The 21,086-nt window shown below is 42.0% G+C and overlaps 1 protein-coding gene across 2 annotated transcripts in view; it reads right to left on the reverse strand.

The window, feature by feature from the left end:
* The window catches only part of LOC115223635 (puromycin-sensitive aminopeptidase-like), a 67,509-nt gene that overhangs the window by 31,569 nt on the left and 14,854 nt on the right, over positions 1–21,086 (reverse strand). For both annotated transcript variants that reach the window (XM_036512463.1, XM_036512462.1), the window contains exons 5-7: positions 18,738–18,842; positions 15,311–15,493; positions 14,336–14,435 (exon numbers count right to left, since the gene is read on the reverse strand). In XM_036512463.1, coding sequence (XP_036368356.1) covers positions 14,336–14,435; positions 15,311–15,493; positions 18,738–18,842 — 388 coding nt within the window. The remainder of the gene's footprint in view (positions 1–14,335; positions 14,436–15,310; positions 15,494–18,737; positions 18,843–21,086) is intronic.

The raw sequence follows: 21,086 nt of genomic DNA on the forward strand, positions 1-21,086 counted from the left end.
TTTAAAAAAACTGCCGGTCAAACCGAAAATATCCAATAATTCTTTCTACTATAGAGAGAAGACCCGAAATTTTGTTGCGCGGGTATAGCCGATTCGCTCGAGCACTCAATTCGTGCTTATTTGATCGACCCTGAAAGCATAAAAGGCAAAGTTAACATCGGCGAAATTTCAGCTCAGAATATAAAAAAGCCGGGGACGAATACCGCAAGGTATTTTAACCAACGGAAGGCGGCGAGCGGGCAGAAACGTTAGCACACCGGGCGAAATGCGTGGCCGTATTTCGTCTGCCGTTACGTTCTGAGTTCAAATTCCTCCGAGTTCGACTTTGCCTTTCATCCTTTCGGGGTCGATAAATTAAGTACCAGTTACGCACTGGGGTCGATATAATCGACTTAATCCGTTTGTCTGTCCTTGTTTGTCCCCTCTGTGTTTAGCCCCTTGTGGGTAGTAAAGAAATAGGTATTTTAACCAATGGGCTAACGATTCTGTCAGTTCCCCTACTTAGTGAAGCCAACTAGCTCCTCCCACTACTACTACGCATGTTTTGTATGCTTCTTACGAAGCACCGCACCTCCCTTGCTATCCTCCGCGGCAACGCCTTTTCCATTTTGTCTGCTGGTGCCATGAGTTATGTTAGAAGAAAGTGGCCCTTAACTCTGTCAGTCTAGAATTGTTCCCCACCACTTTATTTTCATGAACTAATGAAAATATTCCCTGAATAATATTTGTCTACATATATACACAAACTAGCAACGGGCAGGTAGATGTTTCATACGAAGCAAGCAGGCTCTTAAGTGAGCTAAAAATCATTGGCTGACTGTTTATCAGCTGACAGCTTCCTGCTGTCTATTCCCCGTTGCCCCATTCCCCAGTTGACAGCCTTTATATATATATTAGGCCACATGCTTATTGAAACATTTATAGGAAGCCTGCAGAATCGTTAGCGCGCCGGGCGAAATGCGTAGACGTATTTCGTCTGCCGTTACATTCTGAGTTCAAATTCCGCCGAGGTCGACTTTGCCTTTCATCCTTTCGGGGTCGATAAATTAAGTACCAGTTACGCACTGAGGTCGATGTAATCGACTTAATCCGTTTGTCTGTCCTCGTTTGTCCCCCTCTATGTTTAGCCCCTTGTGGGTAGTAAAGAAATATTTATAGGAAGCCTGCTTAATAGAAGCGCGTATTTTACAACTTTTAACGGGCTTACAATTTCGCTTGCCGTCAAGCTTCTCATTTCAGCACATGTATAGCGCCACCTACCCTTTTCATTCTTTTCTTCCCCCCAATTAGCTCAATATTGAAGCTGCGGATTCACGCCGGGAGAAATGCTTAACAGTATTTCGTCTGCCGTTACGTTCTGAGTTCAAATTCCGCCGAGGTCGACTTTGCCTTTCATCCTTTCGGGGTCGATAGATAAAGTACCAGTTACGCACTGGAGTCGATATAATCGACTTAATCCGTTTGTCTGTCCTTGTTTGTCCCCTCTGTGTTTAGCCCGTTGTGGGTAGTAAAGAAATTGATATTTTGTCTGCCGTTACGTTCTGAGTTCAAATTCCGCCGAGGCCGACTTTGCCTTTCATCCTTTCGGGGTCGATAGATAAAGTACCAGTTACGCACTGGAGTCGATATAATCGACTTAATCCGTTTGTCTGTCCTTGTTTGTCCCCTCTGTGTTTAGCCCCTTGTGGGTAGTAAAGAAATTGATATTTTGTCTGCCGTTACGTTCTGAGTTCAAATTCCGCCGAGGTCGACTTTGCCTTTCATCCTTTCGGGGTCGATAAATTAGGTACCAGTTACGCACTGGAGTCGATATAATCGACTTAATCCGCTTGTCTGTCCTTGTTTGTCCCCCTCTGTGTTTAGCCCCTTGTGGGTAGTAAAGAAATTGATATTTTGTCTGCCGTTACGTTCTGAGTTCAAATTCCGCCGAGGCCGACTTTGCCTTTCATCCTTTCGGGGTCGATAGATAAAGTACCAGTTACGCACTGGAGTCGATATAATCGACTTAATCCGTTTGTCTGTCCTTGTTTGTCCCCTCTGTGTTTAGCCCCTTGTGGGTAGTAAAGAAATTGATATTTTGTCTGCCGTTACGTTCTGAGTTCAAATTCCGCCGAGGCCGACTTTGCCTTTCATCCTTTCGGGGTCGATAGATAAAGTACCAGTTACGCACTGGAGTCGATATAATCGACTTAATCCGTTTGTCTGTCCTTGTTTGTCCCCTCTGTGTTAGCCCCTTGTGGGTAGTAAAGAAATTGATATTTTGTCTGCCGTTACGTTCTGAGTTCAAATTCCGCCGAGGCCGACTTTGGCCTTTCATCCTTTCGGGGTCGATAGATAAAGTACCAGTTACGCACTGGAGTCGATATAATCGACTTAATCCGTTTGTCTGTCCTTGTTTGTCCCCTCTGTGTTTAGCCCCTTGTGGGTAGTAAAGATTGGTATTTTGTCTGCCGTTACGTTCTGAGTTCAAATTCCGCCGAGGCCGACTTTGCCTTTCATCCTTTCGGGGCGATTATTAAGTACCAGTTAAGCACTGGGGTCGATATGATCGACTTAATCCGCTTGTCTGTCCCCTTTGTGTTTAGCCCCTTGTGGGTAGTAAAGAAATTGATATTTTGTCTGCCGTTACGTTCTGAGTTCAAATTCCGCCGAGGCCGACTTTGCCTTTCATCCTTTCGGGGTCGATAGATAAAGTACCAGTTACGCACTGGAGTCGATATAATCGACTTAATCCGTTTGTCTGTCCTTGTTTGTCCCCTCTGTGTTTAGCCCCTTGTGGGTAGTAAAGAAATTATATTTTGTCTGCCGTTACGTTCTGAGTTCAAATTCCGCCGAGGTCGACTTTGCCTTTCATCCTTTCGGGGTCGATAGATAAAGTACCAGTTACGCACTGGAGTCGATATAATCGACTTAATCCGTTTGTCTGTCCTTGTTTGTCCCCTCTGTGTTTAGCCCGTTGTGGGTAGTAAAGAAATTGATATTTTGTCTGCCGTTACGTTCTGAGTTCAAATTCCGCCGAGGCCGACTTTGCCTTCATCCTTTCGGGGTCGATAGATAAAGTACCAGTTACGCACTGGAGTCGATATAATCGACTTAATCCGTTTGTCTGTCCTGTTTGTCCCCTCTGTGTTTAGCCCCTTGTGGGTAGTAAAGAAATTGATATTTTGTCTGCCGTTACGTTCTGAGTTCAAATTCCGCCGAGGTCGACTTTGCCTTTCATCCTTTCGGGGTCGATAAATTAGGTACCAGTTACGCACTGGAGTCGATATAATCGATTTAATCCGCTTGTCTGTCCTTGTTTGTCCCCCTCTGTGTTTAGCCCTTGTGGGTAGTAAAGAAATTGATATTTTGTCTGCCGTTACGTTCTGAGTTCAATTCCGCCGAGGCCGACTTTGCCTTTCATCCTTTCGGGGTCGATAGATAAAGTACCAGTTACGCACTGGAGTCGATATAATCGACTTAATCCGTTTGTCTGTCCTTGTTTGTCCCCTCTGTGTTAGCCCCTTGTGGGTAGTAAAGAAATTGATATTTTGTCTGCCGTTACGTTCTGAGTTCAAATTCCGCCGAGGCCGACTTTGCCTTTCATCCTTTCGGGGTCGATAGATAAAGTACCAGTTACGCACTGGAGTCGATATAATCGACTTAATCCGTTTGTCTGTCCTTGTTTGTCCTCTCTGTGTTTAGCCCCTTGTGGGTAGTAAAGAAATTGGTATTTTGTCTGCCGTTACGTTCTGAGTTCAAATTCCGCCGAGGCCGACTTTGCCTTTCATCCTTTCGGGGTCGATTAATTAAGTACCAGTTAAGCACTGGGGTCGATATGATCGACTTAATCCGCTTGTCTGTCCCCTTTGTGTTTAGCCCCTTGTGGGTAGTAAAGAAATTGATATTTTGTCTGCCGTTACGTTCTGAGTTCAAATTCCGCCGAGGCCGACTTTGCCTTTCATCCTTTCGGGGTCGATAGATAAAGTACCAGTTACGCACTGGAGTCGATATAATCGACTTAATCCGTTTGTCTGTCCTTGTTTGTCCCCTCTGTGTTTAGCCCCTTGTGGGTAGTAAAGAAATTGATATTTTGTCTGCCGTTACGTTCTGAGTTCAAATTCCGCCGAGGCCGACTTTGCCTTTCATCCTTTCGGGGTCGATAGATAAAGTACCAGTTACGCACTGGAGTCGATATAATCGACTTAATCCGTTTGTCTGTCCTTGTTTGTCCCCTCTGTGTTTAGCCCCTTGTGGGTAGTAAAGAAATTGATATTTTGTCTGCCGTTACGTTCTGAGTTCAAATTCCGCCGAGGCCGACTTTGCCTTTCATCCTTTCGGGGTCGATAGATAAAGTACCAGTTACGCACTGGAGTCGATATAATCGACTTAATCCGTTTGTCTGTCCTTGTTTGTCCCCTCTGTTTTAGCCCCTTGTGGGTAGTAAAGAAATTGATATTTTGTCTGCCGTTACGTTCTGAGTTCAAATTCCGCCGAGGCCGACTTTGCCTTTCATCCTTTCGGGGTCGATAGATAAAGTACCAGTTACGCACTGGAGTCGATATAATCGACTTAATCCGTTTGTCTGTCCTTGTTTGTCCCCTCTGTGTTTAGCCCCTTGTGGGTAGTAAAGAAATTGATATTTTGTCTGCCGTTACGTTCTGAGTTCAAATTCCGCCGAGGCCGACTTTGCCTTTCATCCTTTCGGGGTCGATAGATAAAGTACCAGTTACGCACTGGAGTCGATATAATCGACTTAATCCGTTTGTCTGTCCTTGTTTGTCCCCTCTGTGTTTAGCCCCTTGTGGGTAGTAAAGAAATTGATATTTTGTCTGCCGTTACGTTCTGAGTTCAAATTCCGCCGAGGCCGACTTTGCCTTTCATCCTTTCGGGGTCGATAGATAAAGTACCAGTTACGCACTGGAGTCGATATAATCGACTTAATCCGTTTGTCTGTCCTTGTTTGTCCCTCTGTGTTTAGCCCCTTGTGGGTAGTAAAGAAATTGATATTTTGTCTGCCGTTACGTTCTGAGTTCAAATTCCGCCGAGGCCGACTTTGCCTTTCATCCTTTCGGGGTCGATAGATAAAGTACCAGTTACGCACTGGAGTCGATATAATCGACTTAATCCGTTTGTCTGTCCTTGTTTGTCCCCTCTGTGTTTAGCCCCTTGTGGGTAGTAAAGAAATTGATATTTTGTCTGCCGTTACGTTCTGAGTTCAAATTCCGCCGAGGCCGACTTTGCCTTTCATCCTTTCGGGGTCGATCGATAGATAAAGTACCAGTTACGCACTGGAGTCGATATAATCGACTTAATCCGTTGTCTGTCCTTGTTGGTCCCCTCTGTGTTTAGCCCCTTGTGGGTAGTAAAGAAATTGATATTTTGTCTGCCGTTACGTTCTGAGTTCAAATTCCGCGAGGCCGACTTTGCCTTTCATCCTTTCGGGGTCGATTAATTAAGTACCAGTTAAGCACTGGGGTCGATATGATCGACTTAATCCGCTTGTCTGTCCCCTTTGTGTTTAGCCCCTTGTGGGTAGTAAAGAAATTGATATTTTGTCTGCCGTTACGTTCTGAGTTCAAATTCCGCCGAGGCCGACTTTGCCTTTCATCCTTTCGGGGTCGATAGATAAAGTACCAGTACGCACTGGAGTCGATATAATCGACTTAATCAGTTTGTCTGTCCTTGTTTGTCCCCCTCTGTGTTTAGCCCCTTGTGGGTAGTAAAGAAAGTGTATTTTTGTGTCTGCCGTTACGTTCTGAGTTCAAATTCCGCCGAGGCCGACTTTGCCTTTCATCCTTTCGGGGTCGATAGATAAAGTACCAGTTACGCACTGGAGTCGATAATCGACTTAATCCGTTTGTCTGTCCTTGTTTGTCCCCTCTGTGTTTAGCCCCTGTGGGTAGTAAAGAAATTGGTATTTTGTCTGCCGTTACGTTCTGAGTTCAAATTCCGCCGAGGCCGACTTTGCCTTTCATCCTTTCGGGGTCGATTAATTAAGTACCAGTTAAGCACTGGGGTCGATATGATCGACTTAATCCGCTTGTCTCCCCTTTGTGTTTAGCCCTTGTGGGTAGTAAAGAAATTGATATTTTGTCTGCCGTTACGTTCTGAGTTCAAATTCCGCCGAGGCCGACTTTGCCTTTCATCCTTTCGGGGTCGATTAATTAAGTACCAGTTACGCACTGGGGTCGATATAATCGACTTAATCCGCTTGTCTGTCCTTGTTTGTCCCCCTCTATGTTTAGCCCCTTGTGGGCAGTAAAGAAATAGGATTCATATACACATTTGCCAGTGTGGGCGCAAGCGTGGCTGTGTGGTAAGACGCTTGCTTCCCAGCCACATGCGTGGCGCCTTGGGCAAGTCTTTTCTACTATTGCTTCAGATCAATCAAGCCTTGCAAGTGGAATTAGTAGAATGAAATTGAAAGAAGCCGCTGGCGGGGATGTGTGGTAAGTAGCTTGCTTACCAGCCACATGGTTCCGGGTTCAGTCCCACTGCGTGGCACCTTGGGCAAGTAAGTGTCTTCTGCTATAGCCTCGGCCGACCAAAGCCTTGTGAGTGGATTTTGGTAGACGGAAACTGAAAGAAGCCCGTCAAGATTATCAGCCGAAATTACTACGATGATCCGTTCTTGACTGAAGACTGAGGGGTTCGAATGTCCTGTCCATGTTTATTGTATCGTCTTCTATGAGTTATACGTTCTTGTCCATGTTGTATTTTCTACATACCTTAATATATTATATATATATATATATATATATATATATATATATCTGTGTGTGTGTGTATATGTTTATGTGTCTGTGTTTGTACCTCCAACATCGCTTGACAACCGATGCTGATGTGTTTACGTCCCCCCGTAAATTAGCGGTTCGGCAAAAGAGACCGATAGAATAAGTACTAGGCTTACAAAGAATAAGTCCCTGGGTCGATATGCTCGACTAAAGGCGGTGCTCCAGCATGGCCGCAGTCAAATGACTGAAACAAGTAAAAGAGTAAAAGAGTATTCCCCATCTGAGATTCTTCGGATGAACAAATGCACACACCTGAGTGTATGCGTCGAGAGTTCAATCAACACAGAACCCATCACGACATATTTACAACCACCGGAAGTCTCCTAACTAAAAAAGGGTTTGTTGTTTTATTAGCGACCGCGGCTTGAACTCTTATAAGAATTTAAAGGTGCCGCGCAGAGTGACTGAAGCCAGAACCATGGGATCTTTTCGTTTGGTTTGAATGGCAGTTTTTAACATAATTTCTAGGTAACTAAAAAAATTTAAACTTCGTATACTGGTAGAATGTGTTTATAAAACATCTTTTTCTCTTGGCTTTTTTCAGAAAATTCTATAGTTTGTAAGATATTTGTTGTTTTTTTTTCTTCAATTTCTGCAATTTCAACCAATCAGTGACGTCCATTGAGATAAAACACATTCTGTGCCGTATGAATATGTCCCTCGTTTAAGAAACAGATTGGGTTTATTTATATTTGTGAAGAAAAAAGATCCCCCCCCCCACCGCTAACCGTTAAACAGATTGAAATGCAATAGATCGATACTAGGGTGACAATTTCATATGATACCGCTAGAAAAAAACTGCCGTTCAAACCGAAAAAATTCGAACCATGTAGTATGGAAGGAAGCAAGCTTCTTACCACTCAGCCCTGCTTGCTGGCGAGCTGGCAGAACCGTTAGCACGCCGGGCGAAATGCGTAGCCGTATTTCGTCTGCCGTTACGTTCTGGGTTCAAATTCCGCCGAGGTCCACTTTGCCTTTCATCCTTTCGGGGTCGATAAATTAAGTACCAGTTACGCACTGGGGTCAATGTAATCGACTTAATACCTATGTCTGTCCTTGTTTGTCCCTTCTGTGTTTAGCCCCTTGTAGGCAGTAAAGAAATAGCTATACCAAGTATTATATGAATCCGTAGCTCCAAGTTAAAACGAATAAATAAATAAATAAATAGATAAAACTCGGTGACGGCGTACGTGAGCTCTCACACTTCACGCTCAATTACTTCTCAATGAGAAGTTTGACCAGCAAGCGAAATCAGTTAATAAAGTAGGTTAAACAGCAACACTCAAGAAGGACGTGGCCTAGCGCAGTAAGGCAGCGCGTCAAGTGTCGAAGCAGCAGCGGCAGCGGGGAACAGAGTGCTTGGAAGCCATCAGCTGATAAATGATTTTTAGCTTACTTAAAACAGCCTACTCGCCTCGACTACGTCTACACCTTTTAAAACATTTTAAAGCGCCCCCACCGGGTGTTTACGTGTATTATTCAATTATTTCTAACTGGTCTGTCGAGTACGCGGAGAAGTCAGTAGCCTTGAGTGCGTGCATACACATCTGAGGAAAGGCAAGTCACGCTTCTATTACCTTTGTTTAGCAGTCTACTAGTACAACGTGTGGAGGCGCAATGGCCCAGTGGTTAGGGCAGCGGACTCGCGGTCGGAGGATCGCGGTTTCGATTCCCAGACCGGGCGTTGTGTGTGTTTATTGAGCGAAAACACCTAAAGCTCCACGATGCTCCGGCAGGGGGTGGGTGGGGTGGCGACCCCTGTTGTACTCTTTCGCCTCAACTTTCTCTCACTCCACTCTTACTTCCTGTTTCTGTTGTACCTGTATTTCAAGGGGCCGGCCTTGTCACTCTCTGTGTCACGCTGAATATCACTGAGAACTACGTTAAGGGTGCACGTGTCTGTGGCGTGCTCAGCCACTTACACGTTAATTTCACGAGCAGGCTGTTCCGTTGATTCGGATCAACCGGAACCCTCATCGTCGTAACCGACGGAGTGCTTCCATCACTAGTACAACACCATTGGACTAAATAATTCGGATCTTTTCGGTTTGAACGGCATTTCTTTCTAGCGGTGTCATATGAAATTGTCACCCATAATTATGACCCTAGTATCGATCTATTGCATTTCAATCTGTTTTAGGGTTACAGTTAGAGTTAGGGTTAGGGTTAGGGGTGTGGGGAAGGATATCTTTTTTCTTCAGAAATGTAAGTAAACACAATCTGTTTCTTAAACAGGGACATACTCATACGTCAGTGATGGGTGAAATTGCAGAAATTGAAGACAGAAAAGCAAACAAATATCTTACAAACTATAGAATTTTCTCAATAAGGCCAAGAAAAAAGATGTTATTAAACACATTCTATCAGAATACGAAGTTTAAAAAGTGTTTAATTACGTGGAAATTATTTAAAAAAACTGCCGGTCAAACCGAAAATATCCAATAATTCTTTCTACTATAGAGAGAAGACCCGAAATTTTGTTGCGCGGGTATAGCCGATTCGCTCGAGCACTCAATTCGTGCTTATTTGATCGACCCCTGAAGCATAAAAGGCAAAGTTAACATCGGCGAAATTTCAGCTCAGAATATAAAAAAGCCGGGGACGAATCCGCAAGGTATTTTAACCAACGGAAGGCGGCGAGCGGGCAGAAACGTTAGCACACCGGGCGAAATGCGTGGCCGTATTTCGTCTGCCGTTATGTTCTGAGTTCAAATTCCTCCGAGTTCGACTTTGCCTTTCATCCTTTCGGGGTCGATAAATTAAGTACCAGTTACGCACTGGGGTCGATATAATCGACTTAATCCGTTTGTCTGTCCTTGTTTGTCCTCTCTGTGTTTAGCCCCTTTGGGTAGTAAAGAAATAGTTTTTAACCAATGGGCTAACGATTCTGTCAGTTCCCCTACTTAGTGAAGCCAACTAGCTCCTCCCACTACTACTACGCATGTTTTGTGTGCTTCTACGAAGCACCGCACCTCCTTGCTATCCTCCGCGGCAACGCCTTTTCCATTTTGTCTGCTGGTGCCATGAGTTATGTTAGAAGAAAGTGGCCCTAACTCTGTCAGTCTAGAATTGTTCCCACCACTTTATTTTCATGAACTAATGAAAATATTTCCCTGAATAATATTTAAACTAGCAACGGGCAGGTAGATGTTCATACGAAGCAAGAGCAGGCTCTTAAGTGAGCTAAAAATCATTGGCTGACTGTTTATCAGCTGACAGCTTCCTGCTGTCTATTCGCCGTTGCCCCATTCCCAGTTGACAGCCTTTACATATATATTAGGCCACATGCTTATTGAAACATTTATAGGAAGCCTGCAGAATCGTTAGCGCGCCGGGCGAAATGCGTAGACGTATTTCGTCTGCCGTTACATTCTGAGTTCAAATTCCGCCGAGGTCGACTTTGCCTTTCATCCTTTCGGGGTCGATAAATTAAGTACCAGTTACGCACTGAGGTCGATGTAATCGACTTAATCCGTTTGTCCCCCTCTATGTTTAGTCCCTTGTGGGTAGTAAAGAAATATTTATAGGAAGCCTGCTTAATAGAAGCGCGTATTTTACAACTTTTAACGGGCTTACAATTTCGCTTGCCGTCAAGCTCTCATTTCAGCACATGTATAAGCGCCCACCTACCCTTTTCATTCTTTTCTTCCCCCCAATTAGCTCAATATTGAAGCTGCGGATTCACGCCGGAGAAATGCTTAACAGTATTTCGTCTGCCGTTACGTTCTGAGTTCAAATTCCGCCGAGGTCGACTTTGCTTTCATCCTTTCGGGGTCGATAGATAAAGTACCAGTTACGCACTGGAGTCGATATAATCGACTTAATCCGTTTGTCTGTCCTTGTTTGTCCCCCTCTGTGTTTAGCCCGTTGTGGGTAGTAAAGAAATTGATATTTTGTCTGCCGTTACGTTCTGAGTTCAAATTCCGCCGAGGCCGACTTTGCCTTTCATCCTTTCGTGGTCGATAGATAAAGTACCAGTTACGCACTGGAGTCGATATAATCGACTTAATCCGTTTGTCTGTCCTTGTTTGTCCCCCTCTGTGTTTAGCCCCTTGTGGGTAGTAAAGAAATTGATATTTTGTCTGCCGTTACGTTCTGAGTTCAAATTCCGCCGAGGTCGACTTTGCCTTTCATCCTTTCGGGGTCGATAATTAGGTACCAGTTACGCACTGGAGTCGATATAATCGATTTAATCCGCTTGTCTGTCCTTGTTTGTCCCCCTCTGTGTTTAGCCCCTTGTGGTAGTAAAGAAATTGATATTTTGTCTGCCGTTACGTTCTGAGTTCAAATTCCGCCGAGGCCGACTTTGCCTTTCATCATCCTTCGGGGTCGATAGATAAAGTACCAGTTACGCACTGGAGTCGATATAACGACTTAATCCGTTGTCTGTCCTTGTTTGTCCCCCTCTGTGTTTAGCCCCTTGTGGGTAGTAAAAAGTGATATTTTGTCTGCCGTTACGTTCTGAGTTCAAATTCCGCCGAGGCCGACTTTGCCTTTCATCATCCTTCGGGGTCGATAGATAAAGTACCAGTTACGCACTGGAGTCGATATAATCGACTTAATCCGTTTGTCTGTCCTTGTTTGTCCCCTCTGTGTTTAGCCCCTTGTGGGTAGTAAAGAAATTGGTATTTTGTCTGCCGTTACGTTCTGAGTTCAAATTCCGCCGAGGCCGACTTTGCCTTTCATCCTTTCGGGGTCGATTAATTAAGTACCAGTTAAGCACTGGGGTCGATATGATCGACTTAATCCGCTTGTCTGTCCCCTTTGTGTTTAGCCCCTTGTGGGTAGTAAAGAAATTGATATTTTGTCTGCCGTTACGTTCTGAGTTCAAATTCCGCCGAGGCCGACTTTGCCTTTCATCCTTTCGGGGTCGATTAATTAAGTACCAGTTAAGCACTGGGGTCGATATGATCGACTTAATCCGCTTGTCTGTCCCCTTTGTGTTTAGCCCCTTGTGGGTAGTAAAGAAATTGATATTTTGTCTGCCGTTACGTTCTGAGTTCAAATTCCGCCGAGGCCGACTTTGCCTTTCATCCTTTCGGGGTCGATTAATTAAGTACCAGTTAAGCACTGGGGTCGATATGATCGACTTAATCCGCTTGTCTGTCCCCTTTGTGTTTAGCCCCTTGTGGGTAGTAAAGAAATTGGTATTTTGTCTGCCGTTACGTTCTGAGTTCAAATTCCGCCGAGGTCGACTTTGCCTTTCATCCTTTCGGGGTCGATAGATAAAGTACCAGTTAAGCACTGGGGTCGATATGATCGACTTAATCCGCTTGTCTGTCCTTGTTTGTCCCCCTCTGTGTTTAGCCCCTTGTGGGTAGTAAAGAAATTGATATTTTGTCTGCCGTTACGTTCTGAGTTCAAATTCCGCCGAGGTCGACTTTGCCTTTCATCCTTTCGGGGTCGATAGATAAAGTACCAGTTAAGCACTGGGGTCGATATGATCGACTTAATCCGCTTGTCTGTCCTTGTTTGTCCCCCTCTATGTTTAGCCCCTTGTGGGCAGTAAAGAAATAGGATTCATATACACATTTGCCAGTGTGGGCGCAAGCGTGGCTGTGTGGTAAGACGCTTGCTTCCCAGCCACATGCGTGGCGCCTTGGGCAAGTCTTTTCTACTATTGCTTCAGATCAATCAAAGCCTTGCAAGTGGAATTAGTAGAATGAAATTGAAAGAAGCCGCTGGCGGGGATGTGTGGTAAGTAGCTTGCTTACCAGCCACATGGTTCCGGGTTCAGTCCCACTGCGTGGCACCTTGGGCAAGTAAGTGTCTTCTGCTATAGCCTCGGGCCGACCAAAGCCTTGTGAGTGGATTTTGGTAGACGGAAACTGAAAGAAGCCCGTCAAGATTAATCAGCCGAAATTACTACGATGATCCGGTTCTTGACTGAAGACTGAGGGGTTCGAATGTCCTGTCCATGTTTATTGTATCGTCTTCTATGAGTTATACGTTCTTGTCCATGTTGTATTTTTCTACATACCTTAATATATATATATATAATATATATATATATATATATATATATATATATATATCTGTGTGTGTGTGTATATGTTTATGTGTCTGTGTTTGTACCTCCAACATCGCTTGACAACCGATGCTGATGTGTTTACGTCCCCCCGTAAATTAGCGGTTCGGCAAAAGAGACCGATAGAATAAGTATTAGGCTTACAAAGAATAAGTCGTGGGGTGGATTTGCTCGACTAAAGGCGGTACTCCAGTATGGCCGCACTCAAATGACTGAAACAAGTAAAAGAGAGTAAAAGAGTAATATACTAGTCACTTAGCGGTTCGGCAAAAGAGACCGATAGAATAAGTACTGGGCTTACAAAGAATAAGTCCTGGGGTCGATTTGCTCGACTAAAGGCGGTGCTCCAGCATGGCCGCAGTCAAATGACTGAAACAAGTAAAAGAGTAAAAGAGAAAAGAGTATACCCTTCTCAGATTCACACATATATTGCAACAGTCCTCCAAGCAGGCCCTTTGCGAAGCGTTTAAAGTCGGAGACGTTACCCCTCAAATATGTATGTATGTGTGTATGATGGGGTGCTTAAAAAGTTCCTTGCTTTGTGTAAAAAAAATTCAAGAGGATCAGTGAATTATGATTTTATTCAACATAATTGCCCTCTCAGTTTCACATGTTTATTGCAGCGGTTTTTCACTTTCTCTAATCGGAATGTTCGGCCTTCAACCAGACCTTTTGCGATAACCTTAAAGCCAGAAACTTTTCAGCTCTCCCTCGCAGAAATGGCCAGTGGCATGTACTTTTATAGCATGGACAAATACCGGTCAAAAATTCTTGATTGATTAAAATTACTTCCGTCTCTACAGCGCAGATAATTTGCATAACATAATTAGCAAATGGTAATTATGATCAGTATCACTTGAGAACAAGAGATAATGTCACAATATATGAATATCTTCCAAATTGAGATGCCACAATGGAATAGGAGAAATTTATTGTCTGGAAATAATTAGAGAATTGTAGACAAGTTTTCATTAGCACGACAACCGTCCGGCTTAATCTCCAGTTGACAAAAGACTTAGACTTATACAACACGTAAACTAAAATGAGCTAAGAAAAAAGGAAATTCGTAGCTATTTGAATAAAATAGACACATACAAGTATATTAAATAAGCTGCAAGAAAAAATTTTGATTCATTAAAATTATTTCCGTCTCCAGAATATTTATTATAAAATTACCAAACAGTAATTACGACCATTACAACTTGAGAAAGTGGCGCTGATATCTAGATTAAATAATTGCAACGAAGCGTGGCTGTGTGGTAAGTAGCTTGCTTACGAAACACAGGGTTCCGCGTTCAGTCCCACTGCGTGGCACCTTATATATATATATATATATATATATACACCCCCACACACAGGATTCTTTAGGTTTCCGTCTAGTAAAATCCATAACAAAGCTTTGATGAGGCTTGGGCTTATAGTCAAAAACACCTAAGGTACAACATGATTGGGTGAGAAGCAAACTCTTTAAAGAAACAGCCACGCCTGCATGTATCATGTAAATATGTAAAATATATGAATGAATTCAAACCTTTGTAATAATCTGGTAAAGCCACCAAGTCAATTTTTTCTAGATTAGGAATTTTCTCAGAGAAATATTTCTGCATTTTGTTTCTGAAATCAACAGCCAGCTATAAGAAAGAAAACATTTAAATAAAACTCATTAGTTTAAATATTAAAACAGTTTTCACTGAATCATTTAAAGGAAGGGCATAGTAAACTATTTCTTCTTAGCTGTCTACTGGTTCCATTCACTGGTTTGCAGCTATGCTGGGGAACCGCTTTGAAGGGCGCTTGAGCTTCGAAAAAATCGACACCATGGCATTTTTTAAAGTCTAGTACTTATTCTATTGGTCTCTTTTTTTGCCGACTCAAAAAGTTACGTGGACATAAATAAACCAATAGCGGTTGTCTAGCCGTGGATAGACAGACGTAAGAACATTTATACATATCTATATCTATTTTTATATACGCATGTAGTTTAATGCATCCACTCATCTGCTCACCTATACATACCTATACTCTTCCATATCTATATACAGAAGATGTATAGAAGCTGTCTGTCTGGCTGTCTGCATACATGCATGTAGTGAGGGCGCGTGGCTTAGTGGTTAGGGGCATTCGGCTCATTATCTTAAGGTTGTGAGTTCGATTCCCGGCGATGCGTTGTGCCCTTGAGCAAGACACTTTATTTCATGTTGCTCCATCCACTCAGCTGGCAAAAATGAGTAATACCTGTATTTCAAAGGGTTAGCCTTGTCACACTTTGTATCACGCTGAATCTCCCTGAGAACTGCATTAAGGGTGTCTGTGTCTGTGAAATGCTCAGCCACTTGCACGTTAATTTCACGAGCAAACTGTTCCGTTGCTCGTATCAACTGGGACCCTCGTCGTCGTAACCGACAGAGTGCTTTTATATATTCATAAATATATATGACAGCCTTCCTCTCAAATTCACAATTCATTCACAAGGCATTGCTTTATGTGTCGTTGAGAAAATACTCACCTTCAGTGCACAGTCACCCAAATGGATATTTTCTGAACACGAGTGGATTTTAATTAAAGGTTTAACATCATTGCATCCCTCTTCTTTTAGGGTTTTGAAAGGTCCAAGAACCATACGCAATTCTTCAGGCTTTGAAAATATGGCTGTTTTAAAACTGACATCTCCATCATCAGACACTCGAGGCTGTAATATAAAATAAACTATAAGAAATAGGGGCGGAAATCTGGTTTAAGCCTCCCATATATCTCTACCCCACCAGCTTCTTTGTTTTTTTCGAATTTTCAGAAAATTTTAGCAAATTTTTTTTTCTACACGTGAATTCATACGATTATGAAAAAAGGACAAAACAGTTTTGATGGGACTTAAGGGCTGTTTAGCCATTATTTTTTAGAACATCTGCGACCACCTAATACCTATTCCTTTACCACCCACAAGGGGCTAAACACAGAAGGGACAAACAAGGACAGACAAACAGATTAAGTCGATTATATCGACCCCAGTGCGTAACTGGTACTTATTTAATCGACCACGAAAGGATGAAAGGCAAAGTCGACCTCGGCGGAATTTGAACTCACAACGTAACGACAAACGAAATACCTATTTCTTTACTGCCCACAAGGGGCTAAGTACAGAAGGGACAAACAAGGACAGACAAACAGATTAAGTCGATTATATCGACCCCAGTGCGTAACTGGTACTTATTTAATCGACCCCGAAAGGATGAAAGGCAAAGTCGACCTCGGCGGAATTTGAACTCAGAACGTAACGGCAGACGAAATACGGCTACGCATTTCGCCCGGCGTGCTAACGTTTCTGCCAGCTAGCCGCCTTACACCGTCATCGTTTATTTGTCATCGTTTGTTTGTTACTCTGATATTTTCCAATATTTTTCTTTCTATAAACACACTTTGGTGCGATTTAAGGGCTGTGTAGTTGTTATTTTTAGCACATCTCACAACCATCTAATACCTTCATCGTTTGTTTGTCACTATGATATTTTCCAATATCCCTATAAACACATTAAATGGTCCATTTCTGGGATTTAAACCCAAAATTCTGATTATCTGTATTTTAAACTCTGATTTGTATAAATCTTGTGTATATCTTTAATGCTTCACTCGTTTCAGTTGTTTGACCGCGGCCATACTGGAGCATAGCCGTGAAGAGCTTGTAGTCGAACGAATCGACCCCAGTGCATACGTTTTATCACCGGTACTTATTCTATCGGTCGGCGAGTTTGTAAAAACATTAGCACGCCGGGCAAAATGCTTAGCAGTATTTTGTCTGCCGCTACGTTTTGAGTTCAAATTCCGCCGAGGTCGACATTGCCTTTCATCCTTTCGGGGTCGATTAAATAAGTACCAGTTACGCACTGGGGTCGATATAATTGACTTAATCCGTTTGTCTGTCCTTGTTTGTCCTCTCTGTATTTAGCCCCTTTTTGGGTAGTAAAGAAATAGTTATTTCGTCTGCCTTTACGTTCTGCGTTCAAATTCCTCTGATGTCGACTTTGCCTTTCATCCTTTCGGGGTCGATTAAATAAGTACCAGTTACGCACTGGGGTCGATATAATTGACTTAATCCGTTTGTCTGTCCTTGTTTGTCCTCTCTGTGTTTAGCCCCTTTTTGGGTAGTAAAGAAATAGGTACTTACTAAATCGGTCATTATTGCTGAACTGCTATATTACGGTGATGTAAACACACTAACACAGGTTGTCAAGCTGTGGTGAGCATATACAGACACGCACAAATACACACATGTATGCATAGTGTACCCACATGCAACAAGCGAGAACAACATGCCAAAGAGAACCCGGTATATATAGTAAGGTATCTTTTTTTAACACCAAGGACCTCAAGTGACACAGTTTGCACTGATTTATGCAACACAACTAGGTGCACAATATCCAACCCTTAAGGGACAGCTGCAGGATGGGTCGCAACGCTCGTCGTGCTGAATAAAGGTTCGTATTAAATCCATCTTCCATTTCGTTCATCAATTATATACTCTCTCTATATAAGAGCTGCGAGCTGGCAGAAACGTTAGCACGCCGGGCGAAATGCGTAGCCCTATTTCGTCAGCCGTTACGTTCTGAGTTCAAATTCCTCCGAGGTCGACTTTGCCTTTCATCCTTTAGTGGTCGATAAATTAAGTACCAGTTACGCACTGGGGTCGATGTAATCGACTTAATATCTCTGTCCTTGTTTGTCCCCTCTGTGTTTAGCCCCTTGTGAGTAGTAAAGAAATATATATACTCTCTCTCTCTCCCTCACACACACATGGCTTCTTTCAGTTTCAGTCTATCATCCATTCACAAGTCTTTGGTCGGCTGGAGGCTATAGTTCAAGACATTTTCGCAAGCTGCCGTACAGAGGGCCTGAACCCTGGACCATGCGGCTGGGAAGCAAAGTTCATATCACCAACCACGCCTGCATACACACAAAACACACACACACACACACACACACAACTGTTCACTATTTTTGCCTGCCTCTTTCTGCTTACACGGTTTGAATTGATAGATGGTTTAAAATACAAGGTATACGTCCAAGATGGCATTCGGTGAAATCGGAAATCGAAACAGCGACCTCGTGGTGGCGAAGCGAACTTCTAAACCAATCGTCCATCAGTTTGAAGATCTTTTATTTTTTATGAAAGACACGCATGCAATTCAGACATACTGCACGTCTGAGGTAACTTGATCGCCTGTGAGGTTTGATAAATTAAACGTCCAAAACGCACTCAAACCACATCCCGCCGCTCTCAAAGAAGCTGTACATTTTAGATAAAGTGGGTTGGTTAGAACAACGCTTTCAAAAAGAAAAAGACACGGAGAAAGTTCTGCTAGATAAGGAAAGAACTGGCAATAAAGTAGTCTAAAAACAAAAGCAATGAAATAGGATCTTTTCGGTTTAAACGGCAGTTTTTAACATAATTTCTAGGTAACTAAAAAATTTTAAACTTCGTATACTGGTAGAATGTGTTTATAAAACATCTTTTTCTCTTGGCTTTATTGAGAAAATTCTATAGTTTGTAAGATATTTGTTGTTTTTTTTTCTTCAATTTCTGCAATTTCAACCAATCAATTACGTCCATTGAGGTAAAAAAAACATTTTGTGCCGTATGAATATGTCCCTCGTTTAAGAAACAGGTTGGGTTTATTTACATTTGTGAAGAAAAAAATATACCCTTCCCCCCACCCCTAACCCTAACCCTAACCCTAACCCTAACTAACCCTAACCCTAAAACAGATTGAAATGCAATAGATCGATACTAGGGTCATAATTATGGGTGACAATTTCATATGACACCGCTAGAAAAAAACTGCCGTTCAAACCGAAAGGATCCATGAAATATATATTACTAAAATATCTGAGTTTATTTTTATAAAAGAAATTCTAACGAAAGTCAATTTAAGAGAACATACCATGTTTGACAGAGCGGTATAACCTCGTGGTGCATTCATAGTTACGTTGCAGTAGACTGGGCCGACCGATCTCAACGTTGGAAAAACTTGGTAGTAGCCTCCATTCTGAAGATAGATATTTGAAAAATGTAAATAAATATAAAATAAATATAGATTAAATATATATCATAACGATCGCCATACTAGTGCCAAATCTATCTTCCGTTTCCTTCACCAATTATTCAACAGCAACAATAATAATAATGATTTCAAATTTTGGCACGAAGTCGGTAATTTCAAGGACCGGGGCAAGTTGATTGCATCGACCCCAGTACTCAACTGGTATCTATTTTATCGATCCTGAAAGGAGGAAAGGCAAGGTCTACCCCTCGGTGGAATTTGAACTCAGAACATAAAGATGCGAAAAATGACGTTAAACATTTTGCCCGACGTACTAACGATTTTACCAGCTTGCCGTTTTACTCCTCCTCCTCCTCCTCCTCCTCCTACTACTACTACTACTACTACTACTACTACTACTACTACTACTACTACTACTACTAAAATGATCCTTTCTGCTATAGCAAAGCTTGTAAATTTTTGGAGAGGGATAAGTTGATTACAACTGGTACTTAATTTATCGACCCCGAAAAGATGAAAGGTAAAGTAAACCTTGGCGGAATTTGAACTCGGACTAGTTGCAGACAAAATAGTGCTAAGCATTTCGCCCGGCATGTTAACGGTTCTGTCAGCTCGCTGCGTTACTACTACTGAAATAATCCTTTTCTACGCTAGGCACAAGGCCTGAATACAAACCATTACTATATATATATATTATATATATATATATATATAATATATATATATATATATATATATTGTTATATTTCGGAATGGTCATATTGCCAGTTTAGCCAATAAAACACACGCACTATATTTTGGTGTATTTTTGCTTCAGTGTTATTTATTTTTTACATTAAACTTAATCTTATTTTGGCCAGAGTTCTTCGTCACACTCCTGTGACACGCATCAGTGGTCCTTTGTTTTCTTCTTAATTATTTGTGTCTCTCCTTACTAACCGTCAGCCATTTTGTATTTTATTGTATGTCTTCATTTGCGCATGCTTATATCTCTAAACTGGCAATATGACCATTCCGAAATATAACAATATCTGTTTCAACACACGACTTCACATAAAAAATCTTGCACAACAAATATTTAAAACGTACTATACACACACACACACACCACACACACACACACACACACCACACACACACACATATATATAATATATATATATATATAATAATATATATATATATATATATAATCTGCTTGGTGCTGATACTGCTATTACCCTGATGAGAGTCCAACCCATAAAGAAATTTTTTATAAATCATTATTGCGTATGAATCTATACAATTGTAGGACAGTTTATTACATTATAGCGTATTATATTAGTATAATTATATTATAATGTTAATAAATTTAATTTATATGTCAATCGTATATCTCTATTTTCTTTTAAGCTTTATATATATATATACACACACTTACGTATACGCTTACAGTTATCCACAGATTGCTGTAAGAACACAGAGTTGCTTGATGTCTTTCTTTAACAAATAAATATTTATCGGGTGGTCACCCCTGCTGGCTTTAGGTAAATAGCGACATTAGTTTCAACATGTTTAATACAAACACTAGTTGACTAGAAATAATTATGCCGTGAAGAATAGACGACATTATTCAACGAAAGTACGTGGAAGTGTTCTGCTAATGCTCTTATTATGATCTCATCAGCGAAGCATAACCTTCACATTATATGCTAAAACAATGAAGAAAATATATATATACTTGTAAACTTACATTGTGATATGGATTCTTTTACTTTGACTTGTTTCCACTATTTGACTGCGGCCATGCCGGAGCACTGCCTTGATGGGGTTTTAGTCCAACAAATGAACTCCAGGTCTTATTTCTGAAGCCTGGTGCTTATTCTATCGATCTCTTTTTGCCGAAACGCTATGTTACGGGGAAGTAAACATACCGACCCCAATTGTGGCACGGTGATGGGGAGACAAACACAGACAAAAGCACACACACACGCATAAATATACGCACAAGCATACACATACACATAGTTACACATACACACAGAGGCTATTATAGAAGACACTTGCTCAAGTTGCCACGCAGTTGGACTGAACCCAGAGTCATGTACTTGGGAAGCAAGCTTCTTATTACACAGCCACGCATGCGCGGACAAAGAGAATGCTTTTAGAAAATAAATTCTTCAGATATACCATGTGCATAAAATATAGAACTAACAAAGAAACATTAATTCAATCTTGACATATTTTGGA

Source organism: Octopus sinensis, linkage group LG23, assembly GCF_006345805.1.
Source record: "Octopus sinensis linkage group LG23, ASM634580v1, whole genome shotgun sequence".
Taxonomy (NCBI): Eukaryota; Metazoa; Mollusca; class Cephalopoda; order Octopoda; family Octopodidae; genus Octopus; species Octopus sinensis.